Source organism: Chaetomium fimeti (assembly GCF_033439085.1).
Source record: "Chaetomium fimeti strain CBS 168.71 chromosome Unknown B0H64scaffold_8, whole genome shotgun sequence".
NCBI lineage: Eukaryota > Fungi > Ascomycota > Sordariomycetes > Sordariales > Chaetomiaceae > Chaetomium > Chaetomium fimeti.
In genome coordinates this window covers 133,834-148,166 of record NW_026944336.1, presented here as the reverse complement: position 1 = coordinate 148,166, position 14,333 = coordinate 133,834, and the positions used below count along the sequence as shown (strand labels likewise).

General features: G+C 56.3%; 3 protein-coding genes across 3 annotated transcripts; 1 reads left to right on the top strand and 2 right to left on the bottom strand.

The window, feature by feature from the left end:
• Window positions 1-189: 189 nt before the first annotated feature.
• Window positions 190-1,916, bottom strand: B0H64DRAFT_407898 (uncharacterized protein). The gene is made up of 3 exons (XM_062804588.1): window positions 1,579-1,916; window positions 1,187-1,508; window positions 190-1,119 (listed from the first exon to the last, which is right to left on the bottom strand). The coding sequence occupies exons 1-3, from the start codon at window positions 1,618-1,620 to the stop codon at window positions 338-340; spliced, it is 1,146 nt and encodes a 381-aa protein (XP_062655239.1). The 5' UTR covers window positions 1,621-1,916; the 3' UTR covers window positions 190-337.
• A 552-nt stretch (window positions 1,917-2,468) lies between these two features.
• Window positions 2,469-4,185, top strand: B0H64DRAFT_239456 (AP-2 adaptor complex mu subunit APM4-like protein). The gene is made up of 3 exons (XM_062799823.1): window positions 2,469-2,956; window positions 3,030-3,999; window positions 4,060-4,185. Exons 1-3 carry the CDS (start codon window positions 2,620-2,622, stop codon window positions 4,064-4,066), a joined length of 1,314 nt encoding a protein of 437 aa, XP_062655238.1. The 5' UTR covers window positions 2,469-2,619; the 3' UTR covers window positions 4,067-4,185.
• Window positions 4,186-5,701: 1,516 nt separating this feature from the next.
• Window positions 5,702-13,680, bottom strand: B0H64DRAFT_468387 (uncharacterized protein; the record flags this gene model as incomplete). The annotated part of the gene is made up of 3 exons (XM_062807749.1): window positions 5,702-8,046; window positions 8,143-11,626; window positions 11,701-13,680. 3 exons carry the CDS (start codon window positions 13,678-13,680, stop codon window positions 5,702-5,704), a joined length of 7,809 nt encoding a protein of 2,602 aa, XP_062655237.1.
• Window positions 13,681-14,333: the final 653 nt, after the last annotated feature.

The window sequence follows — 14,333 nt, the reverse complement described above, 5'->3', positions numbered from 1 at the left end:
TTGTCGTGGGCGTGGGTATGGGTAATGGAGGGAGGCGGTGGTCGATTCCGTTTTGGGTTGGATGGCGATAAAAATGCATGGAGTGGCGGCGTCAAAACCCTATTTGGCTTCTTTCTGTTTATTTGCCCAAGTTTGACATAATCCCTAGAGCAGTATTTGCATCTTGAAGACAACACATATTCATTAAAAGCTGGTGTCTTCCATGCAGTGACAGAATCACACTGTATCCGACGGCTTTTCGTACCTCGTCTTGAGAAGTAGATAGGTAAACCCATTCAGCCTACTATGGCGACACTGATATTCCTTGGAGCTACTTTTAACTCCACCCCTTGGGCCCCTACCGATATGGCAGACTCCGGTCCAGCTCCCTAATATCCCTCTCCCTCTCATACTCACTAACACTATGCTTGCTCGTCACATGGCTCACCAAGCCCTCCTCCGACCTGCACAGGGTGTCCTGATCGCGGTGCCGGAAACACAAATAACAAGCATACCCGGACCGTTCGCGGTGGCACTTGAATATGAACCGCCTAGTCAACAGGTACGTCCGGACCACGATCGCCTCGGACCCGATATCCGACCCCCTGGAGTACCGCCGATCTTCCCGCGCCGACCCGCGGCCCCGAACGGCCAGCTCTTTCTCTATCCTCCAGGACCGGCACCCGTCCGCGTCGTCTCCCACACCGGCCCCGGCGTCGCACGCGCCGCATACCGCTGATGAGCGGTCCATGGCAATAACGGCTTCTAAAGGGCTGGAGGTTTGCTGCAGCTGTTTGGCGGCGCGACAGAACAGTGGCCCGCCGTTGCTGGGGTGGGTGAGTGCCTTCTGCGGTGGCCGACGATGGCTCCAGGCGGAATCCGTCGAGCGGGCTTGGAGTGATGGGGTGGATGAGATCCGCCTCATGGGGCCTGGAGGTCGCCGTTGAGGAGGGGCTGATTCGAGTAGCCGCTGGTACTGGTCGCGTAGTGCGCGGATGCTGCCCTCGCGAGCAAATTCGGATGTGTTGTAAAGCTTGTTGAGGTCTGGTAATGTCCCGGTGAGGATGGCTTCTTCGAGGAGCTTGATGACGCTGCCTTGGAGGAGGATGATTTGACTCTGGATCTGGTTTTGGGCAACCACTAGAGGTAGATGGTTAGCTGTACGGCATCGATATGGTGGCGGTTGCGAGTAGCAGTCAAGACTTACGGTCACCCTCGGCAAATTTCGGTCCTAGGTTTGCAAAATAGCGGTCGTATTGTTGTTGAACCATGTTGCCGCTCTGCTGTAGCGAATTCCGGAACTCGTTGTCTCCATCGCTAGCCCTGCTACCCTTGGTGCTCTCTTCCTTGATGCGTTCCTTCTCCTCCTCGGCTTCGTTTAGGCGCTGCTCGAGCTCTTTGATTTTCTTATTCTGGCCCCGGTCCAGCTTCTTTTGCCGTCGTTGCTCAATGAGACGGTCGTACAAGTTTATGCTCGTGATGAATGTGCCAGCTACGGTTGAGACGAGGGTTGCGAGGAAGAAGCCTTGCTATGATACGTTAGCGTCACGGCACGGGAGGTTTTGTTTCTTCTACGGGCTCCCTCGGCAACCTCATTACCTTGAGTTTCCCCTCTGAAACCATGTCCGCAGCATTATCCATGTCGAAAACAGATCGATACCAAAGCCTCAGTGGTGATGGGGTAACAATGGAGACGGAATTAAAGGTTGGCACCCCAGTAAATGAACTCTACCGGATAGCTTGGGCTACGATGCTCGGGAATGCAACTTGAATCCTTTAGACGTCTTATAACATTCTGTCGGCTTTCCCCGACAAGACATTTCAGCCAGGGCATTTCGGCTCACACCAAGTGTTTGCCATGACATCATATGCTAGTTGCTGTTTGTTCCTGATTGGTTGCCTCAACCGATTCGGAAAGCCAACATCGATTCGCGATCACCGGCAGGACCCCGAATCTCCATCGAGTTTAGCGGGGGGTTCACAGTCATGGTATCCAATGAATGCAGTTGCGCGACATGGCGCTGTTGGGGCTGGTAATTCGACGTCCTTGAAGACTTGCTCCACCAACCTTCCGTGGTTAAAATCGTTGGATAATGCTGCTCGCGTGAGGGCGGGGATGGCGTGATGTGGTTTATCGGAGGGCCAATCTAGACACTGGAATGAGACTTGTTTTCATTGTACGGCAGTCATTGGTGGTAGGTGGTAGGATAATCAGAAGCTTGCGCTTTTCTTTGGCCCCTCAGTTTTTAATAATCTTGAGCGGAATCGAAGACCGAGTGCAGCCCGAGACAATCCATGGCGGGGAACATTTTTGAGTTGGTGGAGTTGTTGCATGGCCGGTTGTGTGAGAAAGACATGACAGCTGCCACCACCTGGCCTTTCTTCTCACCGCCCAAACCCCCAATGCATCTCCAATTTCCAGACCGCGAATTCTGCCCCTGCCGCCCGCATGAGGACCACTTTTGGCAGGAGTTCCCCCATTTGAAGGGTCTCTCCTATTGAACCCGCTCCACACCTCCGGTCGTGCCATCACCTCCAACCATCGATCGCGACCGTGACTACGACCGTGACCACGACTTTGACTGCGATTGCGTCCTCCTCTTCCACCCCCCACACGCCGTAGCCGCGAAACCCGCCACGATGTTGTCGGGCATCCTTGTCTTCAACCAAAAGGGCGAGAACCTGATCTTCAGGGCCTTCCGCAACGACTGCCGCCCACGACTCGCCGATGTCTTCCGCATTCAAGTCATCAGCAACGCCCAGGTGCGGTCGCCTATCCTGACCCTCGGCAGCACAACCTTTAGCCATGTCAAGCACGAGAACATCTACTTGGTGGCCATCACCAAGAGCAACGCCAATGCCGCTCTGGTCTTCGAGTTCCTGTACCGTCTGATCCAGCTGGGCCGTGGTTACTTTGGGAAGTTCGACGAGGAGGCTGTTAAGAACAACTTTGTCCTGGTTTATGAGCTCCTGGATGGTATGTCAACAAGACCCCGAATCCCCAAGTTGTGGTTTTCGCAACCCTCGCTGACGACCCGTGTCCCCGCCAGAGATCATCGACTTCGGCTACCCCCAGAACACCGAGACCGACACGCTCAAGATGTACATTACGACAGAGGGGGTCAAAACAGAGCGCGCAGCCGAGGACTCGGCCAAGATTACCATGCAGGCGACAGGCGCGCTGTCGTGGCGCAAGGCCGACGTCAAGTACCGCAAGAACGAGGCTTTTGTCGATGTCATTGAGGACGTGAACCTCCTCATGAGCGCAACCGGAGCCGTGTTGCGCGCCGATGTCACCGGCCAGATCATCATGCGCGCCTACCTCAGCGGCACACCCGAGTGCAAGTTCGGCTTGAACGACCGCCTCCTACTCGATAACGACGGGCTGCTGAGCCTCCCCAGCGGTAATAGGATGGGGAGCAAGGCGACAAAGGCGGCTGCGGGCAGTGTCACACTCGAAGACTGCCAGTTCCACCAGTGCGTGAAGCTCGGCAAGTTCGACAGCGACCGCATCATCAGCTTCGTGCCGCCCGACGGCGAGTTCGAGCTGATGCGCTACCGCTCCACCGAGAACGTCAACCTGCCCTTCAAGGTCCACGCCATCGTCAACGAGGTCGGCAAGACAAAGGTCGAGTACAGCATCGGCGTGCGCGCCAACTTCGGCTCCAAGCTCTTCGCCACCAACGTCGTCGTCCGCATCCCCACGCCGCTCAACACCGCACGGATCACCGAGCGCTGCACCCAGGGCAAGGCCAAGTACGAGCCGTCCGAGAACAACATCGTGTGGAAGATCGGCCGCTTCACCGGCCAGAGCGAGTTCGTCCTCAGTGCCGAGGCCGAGTTGACGAGCATGACCAACCAAAAAGCCTGGAGCCGCCCGCCCCTGAGCTTGAACTTCAGCTTGTTGATGTTCACGAGCTCCGGCCTGCTGGTGCGCTACCTCAAGGTGTTCGAGAAGAGCAATTACTCGAGTGTGAAATGGGTGCGGTACATGACGAGAGCTGGGAGTTACGAGATCAGGTGAGTTTCCACCCCAACTCCCCATGGTTGCTGTTCAACCCCCGCTAACTTCACCCCAAGGTTCTGACCGATGTGTGACTGTGTTGTTTCCTTGCATCGAGCGTTGTGTGCGTCTCGGGCACTGCATAGCATTGGCGTCGGGGCGTTCGGTTACTGTAAAAGGAAGAGGTATATGCGGGGTGTTGAGCCTGTCACTAATCATGTTGGCCCGCTCGACCTTGAGGCGCTCGGTGTGATACCCTGTTTGTCTTGGTGTGGTGCGTCGGTGCTGGCCCGAGGAACTCCTCCTCCTTTACCCCTCTCGAATGTTTGCGAAGCCATCGACGGTTCAAGCAGACCGAGGTCGGTCCGATATTCTCAACCCCGTCTCTGTTTTTCTGCGCGCCGCATCCGCCCTGGCCTTGTGTTTATTGCGGCACCTTTACGAATCGAATCTCAATCCGCCGGGTTACGGCATGCATCCCTTGCCGTACGTAGCTCGTTCAGCGATGGTGGCCCGGACCTCGTGTGTGATGGTTCGTTGGTTCCCCGGCGGCATTGCTGTCAGTGGCCTTAGCGCGTGTCGTCGGATCATGAGTCGCAGGCAGAATTCCGGGCGACAAAGGAAGGGTTCGGTCGGCAATCAATCCATGTCAGGTGATACCGGGAATGTTTGCACACATGCAAGGACTTGCATCAATATCGTGATGGTGTTTGCGAGCCTGCATCAATATCACCCCGGCCGAGTGTGCGTTCCCCGCAGTTTATGCAGTTTATGCTGCTCGTGACGAGTTTGACAGCCTCGTCTTCGGCCGAGGGAAACGCATAGGAGGCAGAAGAACGGGGACTACACTAGCATAAAGACTACTTGATTCCCATCCCATCGGGAGGTTGATGATCGGTTCCCCAGCCATCAGCTACCTCACAGCTACCTAGCAGCGAGTTAACTCCTTGCCAAATTGCACTCTTGTATGTTGATCCAACCTCATACTATGATATCCCCCCCGGGTGACACTTGCAGTTGTTGCCGCGACAATCTCCTAACATACAAGAACCAGCGTATCTCCAGACCCTCCAAGTACCCTTCTACAACGGCCAAGCCAAACAACACCATGCGTCTCGCGATCCCTGCTCTCCTCATGACGGCTACGACAACTTACGCGTCAAACCGCTACCCTCATCGCCACATGTTGTATTCTCACGAGCTGTGACAGCAATGGGTCCTGGCTGACGGAGGATGACGGCTGGGGCTACCTCAACTTCAACGAAGGCTGTAGGATTTTGCCCATCCCCGGGTTGGTTGAGTTTTGCATCGATTGGTCAAACAGGAGATCCCACTTCCGATTCAGCGGGCAGGGTAAACGTTGCATGAGGTACCGGTCCGAGGTCCCCGACGACTTCCAATGCAATATCTCGTATTGGTATGATGCTCCTTGCGATTGGTAATGGATTTGTCTCATGAGGTATATTTAAGGAATAAGGAAAGGAAATGGCCCATGTCTTTCTCTTTTCGTTTTTTCTTTTTCTGTTCTTTCTTCCCTTTACTGTTCGAACCATTGAAGGGTTCGGGGCTGTAATGAGTGAGGGACTTCCGAGTCCATAGGGTAGTCGTTCAGAAAGAGAGCAGCAAATTTATATACAAAGGAAACAAACATCGCAAGAACCACACACAACCAACAACGCCGTCGAACAATCTGAACCACCCATCCCGACGGCGAGGGAGTCAACCCAACAGCTCGCTCACCTCCGTCTTCCTCCCATCCACAATATCCTGCACAATCTCCAGATACGTCTCCAACACCCCCTTCGCCTCCTCCGCCGTGAACAACCTCCCATCATAGCCCATCTTCAGCTTATGCCCCCCATCCACATCCTTAAACACCTCAAACATGACCGCATAATTCACGTACATGGTCACCTTGCTCATCGCCATGACAATCCACCGCATATTATCCTGCTCCGCCGGCGCCGGCTCAAACGGCTGGAACAAGAACAGCGTCTTGGCCCCGTACGCCGCGCGATCCACGCCCCCCAGCGCGTGCTTGTAGATATCGCCCAGCGCGACCGACCCGTTCTCCGTCATGGCCCAGAACCCGGACTGCGTATCCTTCAGCAGCGCCTGCACGCTGCTATCAGTCGCGCCAGCACCACCACTGCCACCGCTGTTGATGCGCGCGCGGAAGGGCAAGAAGTTGGCGCACGTCCCGTTGATCAGCTGCGGGTCGTCGAGGTCGACGTTGCGGCCGGTGAGGAGGTAGTCGTAGGTGACGTCGGCGGGGGAGTTGCTGAGCCGCGCGAGCAGGATGCTGTAGGCGGCCTGGAAGACGATGCTGGCGGTCACGCCGGCGGTGCGGGCGTAGGCGTTGACGGGGATGGAGGTGCGGGCGAGCGCGACGGCGCTGACTTTGGGGTGGGCGATGTGCGAGGGGAAGGTGAAGGGGTTGGGGGTGGCGAGGGTGGTTTTCCAGAAGGAGAGCATGGGGTCGCGCAATTCGGGCTGGTTGGTGTACTCGACGAAGGTGCGGAAGGGGGTGGGGGACACGGGCATGGGTTGGCCGTCGCGGAGGGCCGCGAACTGGTCGTCGAAGATGCGCAGTAGTGTGCCGTCGTACATGGCGTGGTCGAGCTTGGTGGCGAGGTCCATGCTGCCGTCAGGGTACCGGAGGACGAGGTAGCGCACGAAGGGCCGGCCGATGGAGAAGCGCTGGTCCCAGTGGTTGAGGATCAGTTTGTTCTTTTCCTCCGAGTCGGCGCCGCTCTGGCAATCGACGACCGCCAGATCCATCACAGGCTCCTTGAGGATGATTTGTACCCAGCTGAGAGGGTCTGCGTCATCCTGCTTCATGTACATGGCGCGCAGGATCTGGTTCGCCTGGGTGAGCCCCCGCGTGAGCTCTATCCAGCGGTCCAGGTCGAAGCCGGTTGGGAGACGGCGCACCGTCATCAGCATCCAGAACTGGTCTTCGGTGTGACCCTGCGTCAAGAACTCCACCTGACCGGGGCCGCAAGGATAGATGTCCTCAATATCGTCATCAGACAGGCCGGATGCCTGCAGCTTGTCTTTAACCAGTTGGTTCACCTCCAGCTTGACCGCCAGGGCGGACGTCATGGGCGCCTTGACCGGCTTGAGTCGCTGGGCCTGTTCCTTGAGGGAGGGATAGGTGACAACGTCGTTGACAGACAGAGACAAGTTGAGGTGGCGGAGCATGCTGCCGAGGTTGATGGCAGCGATCGAGTCACCGCCGTAGTGGTAGAATAGCGCGCTCGGGTCAATAGTCTCTGGCGAAACCTCAAACAACTCGGCCCATGCCCCACGCAGTGTCCTTTCCTCCTCGGTCAACTCCGAGTCATCCACGATCTTCCCGTTTGCCACCGGCGCCGTGCTAGAGTAGCCTGCCATAGTCTTGGGGTCCAGCCCCTCCGCGAGCCCGGCGAGTTGCTTTCGGTTAATCTTGCCAGACGCGAGAAGCGGGAAGTTCTTGAGAGGCAAGAATACCTTGGGCATCATGTAGTGAGCTAGAGACTGGAGCCGGTCGACGATCGTTGCTGGGTCGATGACGGCGGTGGAGTACATGTTACTGCTCCCCACCTCTGCGTCTGGCTTCTCAACGGGTACGTAGTACACCACGATCTGCTTCTTGCGTTGGACTTCGGCCACTCTGACAACGCATGTTTCAATAATGTCGGCTGCCTGGGTCAGGATGGTGTTCTCGATCTCACCGAGCTCGATGCGGAAGCCGTTCAACTTGACCTGGTTGTCCCTTCGGCCGAGACACTCGATCTCCCCGGACGGGAGCCAGCGGGCGTAGTCACCAGTGCGGTAGATTGGTGAACCATCGGCTACCGTTGTGAATGCCTTGGCCGTTAGCTCGGGTCGGTTTAGATAGCCGATAGCAACCTGGTCACCGCCGACGCAGAGCTCGCCCACGGTACCATACGGAACAGGGACCAGCAGCTCTGGGTGGAGAATTGAGGCCCTGACCGCCTTCAACGGGTACCCGACACTCTTCAAGTTGCCGTCGGGCACAACCTTGGACACGGTCATGAGGATTGTGGCCTCAGTGGGTCCTATGTCTTCAGTTAGGACAAATATCATTGGGATTGGGGGGCGAAAAGGGGGAAACGGGGGTCAACAAAGGGTTTTGTAAATCCACACCAACGTACCGTATCCGTTGTACACATCCATCCGTGTCGCCCATACACTGGCAACCTCAGGGGTAATGGGCTCACCACAAACTAGGAGCGCCTTCAGAGTAGGCACCTGTTCGGGAGAGATCAGTTTCGAGATGGTCGGGGTGATCATCAGCTGCTCAACCCCAAACGCGTTAACACAGGCCGCGAGATCCTGCATCAACGTGTCCTGGTCTGCAATGGAGATGGTGCCGCCCGAGCTGAGGACGGTGAAGACGTCGAAATAGGACGCGTCGAAGACGTAGTTCAGGAACCAGAGCACATGCCACCGGTTGTCGATGCTGCAGGCCTCGATCATGCCCTCGGTCGACGCTCCCACCGCGCCGTGGTGCACCTCCACGCCCTTGGGGAGGCCCGTCGACCCGCTCGTGTAAATGACGTACGCGAGATCGTGCACCGAAGGTTCCAGGAGTTCGCCCGCAAACGTGTTTATATCTCCAGTTGTGTCGACGGTGTCGAGATTGATCACTTCACCGGTAAACGACTCAAACACGTCGGCGTGTGTGCTATCAGTGATCGTAATAGTGGCGCCGACGTCCCGTGTGATGAAGTCGTTTCTGTCCCTAGGGTTCTTGGGGTCGAGCGGGGTGAAAGCAGCGCCGGCCTTGAGGACGCCAAACACGGCAACGAGGGTGTTGATGGACTTGCGCATGCAAATAGGGATGATATCTCCCTTCTTGGCCCCCTTGGTTCGCAGGTAACGCGCTAGGCGGTCGACGGCATCACCAAACTGTCCGTAAGACAGCGCGGTTTTGCGTGTGGTGTCTGACAACTCCTGGAGCGCCGTCTTCTCGGGGTACTGGGCGATAATCCTATCGACAAGGGTGACGGCGGTCAGACCAGGCTCGGTAGGACGAACGCTAGACTGGGAATCCAAGAACTTGAGTTCCTCTACTGAGGTTGGAACGATGTCGCCGATGCGGGTATCGGGTCGTTCTAAAAAGACCTTGACGGTCTCGGCCACATTGCCTAGTATTAGAGAGGCTTTAGCATGTGTTAAGCCGGAAAGAAGACGCAATCTCAGGCCGCTCCCGGTCATCGCTTCTGCTTCGAGCATGGTGTGATCAGGTACATAATTCGGCTCGTGAGGCTCACAGGGCACGAGCGGACCGTTTTCACGCGCTGACTCGACCTTATCTGTGTCCTTGATGAGCACGTTGACCAGGGTATCGTAGTGCTTTGCAGTCAAGTTCGCTTCCTTGATGATATTGCGCAACCCAAACTGGGCTTTGGGCGCAATATCCCAGATCTCGTCTTGAATGGTCCTGGCCAAGTCGACAAGGGACGTGTCGGTATCTAGCTGGATACGGAACGGGACCGTGGCAATGGTCGGTCCAGCCATATCGGTAATACCTTGTACAGGCACGTCGCGGCCGGACAGCGTGGCACCAAACAAGACATCATTTCGCCCCGAGTGCATTGAGAGGACAACGGCCCATACGGCATAGATGAGAGAGCCGATCGAGACGTTGTGTGACGCTGCGATGTGTTGAACATCTTGGGCGAGGATCGCCTCTACAACCACGTTCTCTGACGTGGTCTGGCCTAGGACGGTCGGCAGCACGCCGTCGAGCTTGTCCCGCCAAAACTTCTTGAGTTGTTCCTGTTCCGTTGTTTGTGACTTCAGGGTGTGATTCACAAAATCGACGTAGGCGGGCCGTTGTTGAAGCGGCTTTCCGCCCAGCACGTTCGACAAGTCGTCAATAAGGAAGTTGTTGGACCAGTAGTCGAACAGTGCATGGTGCATAGTAACGGCTAGAACGCCGTCCCGAAGACTGGCGAAATGCACAAAGTTGCCGCCTAGTTCCATAGACTGCTTGTCGAGCGCTGAATACTCCCGGGCCGTCATGTGTGGCAAGTTGTCCCACGATAAGGCGGGGACGGTCTTCCTGACCAGTTGGAGGAAGGATGTCTTGTTCAGGATAAAGGTTGTCCGGAGGAGGGGAAGACGCGAGATGAGACTCCCCAGCGCCTTTCGGACTTTCTGGGCCGATATGCCGTTCAAGCGGTAGTAGCGGCGGTAGACATAGGTCGACCCTCCTCGTAGGGAGTCGGCCAAGAAGCTATCCTGTAACGAGGTGGTGGGATATGCGTCTTCGACGTCGTCTCTCTTCCTCGCGCTGGCATTCTGTGGCAGCAACGAGAACTGAGGGACATCTGTGTGGGTCTTCCCTCGTAACACCTTTGCTTTCTCGAGCAAGGCATGCAGGGGTAGTCGAAGGATATCTGCCACGGACACTTCAATGTCGTCCTGATAAGCCTTGGTCGAGGCACGAATAGCGTCCAGAGAAGACCCTCCAAGCTCCTGGAAGGTGCTGTCGCTTGTGGTGATACGTGCGCCAGTCAGCTTTAAGACAGTGGCTAGGATATCACAAAGCTTCCGTGCAGGTTCCGCGAGGTGCGCAGTGCCTTGGTCACGGGAGGTGCCGCTCAATCCTTGGCTGTGACTATCGGTAGAAAAACGCAAAAGTGACTCTCTGTCGAGACGCTGGACGTCTTTTGTGAGTCGCGGGATATCGACCTTGCCGTTGACGTTCAGGGGCAGCTCGGTCTGCAAGAGCCAATAGGTGGGCATCATGTAGCTGGGGATATGTTGGGCCAGCAGCTCCTTGAGCTCGCTCCGTAGGCGCGGCCACTCCAACGCCGATCCTGTTTTAGCAACAATGGCAGCCACTAGAGACTTGCGGCCAGCAATCTCAGAGGCGACGACACTGGAGTTGGAGACATCGGGATGGGTCTGCAAGATGGTGTTGGAATCCCCAGGCTCGACACGCTGTCCGTTGATCTTGACCTGGAAGTCAATCCTGCCGACCATCTCGATAGACCCGTCCTCGTGGGCAACGACCATATCGCCCGTCCGGTACAAACGGCCCGGGCCAAAGGGATTGTCGATAAAAGCCTCGGCCGTCTTTTCCGGGCGGTTGAGGTAATGAAGCGCGAGCTGGTCACCGCCGAGACAGAGCTCACCTGGGACGAGCAGGGGGCTAAGACGGGTTGTACCCGGAACGAGCACAAACGAAGTTGTCGTATCACTCGGGCGGCCAATGTTCTGCGGATTCTGACCGAGTACCATCTCGCGTCTCCAGTTGACTTGGGTGTTCTCACTCAAGCCATAAGCGTTCAGCAGCTCCAGCTCGTTGACCCAAGTCGGGATGAGAGCAGGGTTGATCAGCTCACCGGCAACTGTCATCCGCTTGAGACAGGGGACAGTACCGGGGGTGAGGAGGAGCGCGGTCGAAGGCGTAACGTCAATGACGTTGATCTCCATTTGGTTGATGGTGCGCCCGATGTGGACAGTGAGGTTCTCTTTGCTGGCAAGGCACAAACAGCCTCCCTGCTTGAGAGTCGACCACACCGACCGCTGCGCTGCCGAGAAGACAGGGTTGTGGAAAAGGAGTTGACGAAGGTCAGGCAGCGTCGGGAAGGCTGCCAGACCGGATGTGGCCGAGGAGTGAACCTGGGGAAATAAACGGTTAGCACTGTTGAAACACCACGGGGATGACCGAGCTCGTTGCTTCGGCATTTACTTACGTGAAGCACGCCCTTGGGCTTTCCCGTCGACCCGGATGTGTAAATCACGTAGACGGGGTCACTGGGGTCACAGACCCGGTCAAGGTTTGTGTCTTGGGCTCTAACCGACTCGGCGATGAGCTCCTCGATGACTACCTCTCGGCCCGGGAACCGGCCTGCAGTGGTTTTATCGACAATCACAACTTGGGCTCCAACGTCCTCGATTATGAAGTTGTTTCTCTCCTGCGGCGTGTCGGGATCTATCGTGACATAGGCAGCCCCTGTCTTAAGTATGGCGACCAGGGAAATGATGAGGTTCGCCGATCGCTGGAGGCATACGGGGACAAAGGAGCCCCTACCGACGGGCAGGTGTCGAGCAACCTTGTTGCCGATGCGATTCAGCTCATCGTATGACAGAGGCCGGTTCCCCTCGAACTGCAGGGCAGGGGCGTCGGGCGTAAGGAGAACCTGGCGTTCGAAGAGCTTCTGGACGTTATCGTGAGAAGGAATAGTGAGAGGCATACCCATCTCGAGGATGAGGTCTAGTTCCGGAGCGGAGATTATCTCGATCTCACTGATGAAGAAGTTGGGATGCTTGACCATCTCCGAGAGTGCCATGGTGAGATGATCGAGGACAACCTTGACTTTCTCAACCGGGACCGCCGTGTCGTGCTGCGCAACGATGGATACCGCATGGCTGATCTGCACCGCAATACCCATAGGACGGTTGCTGGGGTCGAAAGCGGCTGGGAGAGCTTCTTCGTCTCCAACAAGAACGGAAAGCTTGAAATCGATTGTCGAAACGGCGTCCAAGAGTTCCGAGCCAGCAAAGAAGGCATGTGTTGCCGACAGCGTGTTGAGACGGTCGGCCTCCTTGATGACCGCAGCTGCAGTGAGCTCGGGGTTCATCTGGAGCCTGAGCGGGTATTCCTGATCAATGTAGCCTATGACTGACTCGTGACCCTTGATGGTTTTGTTTCTTCCCTCGGCTACGAAGGCGATGTCGTGTACCTCGCTTCCCAGGTTGCAATGGCGATCCAGCACCAAACCCAGGGCAGCATACACAACGGCATATTCGGAAACGCCGAGCTGCTTCGCGCATCGTCGGAGGGAGGATCCACTGATGGAGACGGGGCTGGTAGCTCGAGTGGTTTGGGAGATCTGGTGCCGTTCGAGGGGAAACGAGTGAAGGACGAGGTCGGGGAGGGAGCCGAGTGTCTTGTCCCAAAACTGGTTCGCGGACTCCTGGCTGGTCTTTCTCGTGGCTAGGCTCAGGTACTGTGGGAATGTGAGCCTCGGTGGCGGGATCCAACCCGACAATAGAGATAGGAAGTCCCTCCAAAGATGCCCCAACGAGGTGCTATCCGCGACGAGTTGTGGCAGACAGAGGGTAACATGGGGAGCAAAGCTCGCCCATTCGACGACCAGCATCGCGGGCCCCTGGAAGCCAAAGGTGTGGATATGTTCAAAGTTGGCGTCAAAGCCACCCCGTACATTTCTCGGCCGTTTGAAGATGCGGAGGACGAAGTCGTCATTGTTCTTTTCCTTCACGATGGTGGATCGTAGGATATGGTGCTGTTGGGCCAGAGCATGCCACGCTTCATGGAGTTGGTCGAAGCTCTTGACTATGTCGGTGGACAGGTCTAGACGGACGACGGTGGGTCTTTTCGCGACATCGGGGTCACGCCGCAGCTGCTCTTGTTGGACAGGAGTGCATTCGATTTCGGACTCGATCTCATTGCTGTCTGAGGCCCACCGTCCTCCCGCGTCGGTATCCGTGTCGATGCCGCGTAGGGTCGAAAGTGCCCTAGTGACTTGCTTGAACGTGATGTGGAGGGACCTGGCCTGCTTCAACGCCTTGGTAGCCCCGTGGGGCTGTTTGGCGATGTCCAACCAGCCATCATCAACAGGCTGATCGATCATAGTCATGCTGGACGGTGGTGATGAAGGGGGAGTAGCCAGAAACGCATGCTTGCTTTCTTGCCCCAGAGGGTTGCGCATTGTGAATAGATAGAACACGGTTCGCGTAGGAAGAAGAGTGGTTACAACATGGGCCAGATATCAGACCAAAGAGTGGCGTTCAACTGGATGTAAAATGACATGAGGCGTGTCACTGTCGCCTATTCCACGGATTTATATGGGATACGTCTCATTTCTCATCTCGGGGATCCATACGGCGCCGAGTCACACTTTACGAGGGATCTGACACTGAATCCGGGTCTGCCTATCGAGGATTTGTTCTCTTCTCGGACCAGTCTTCCCACCTCTGGCGTCGTCGTTGGTAGCCTAAACGGCTTCTACTACTACTACGCACCCAGCACCAACACATTCGGGTTCAAGTCAGGATAACGCATGTACTTGGAAGTCTACATGGATACTGAAGCGTTGGATGTATTCATGTTTAGATCCTACGTACGACATCAAGGACTTTGGAATCCCAGTTTCTACTTCCAACCTCCAACCTCAACGAAACTTGGAGACCTGAGGTTGAATCTCGACCCAGCCATGAATTCCTCGGCTCGGCCCGAAAGAAATCCTGCCGGCTAACACCGATTCCCTTTACGGGCTTCAACCCGTTTAGGTACCGATCAAGGAAAAGTCCTGTGACATGAAGGGCGAATTCAAGGATATAGCTCCTTCAGAGACGCAGTGTT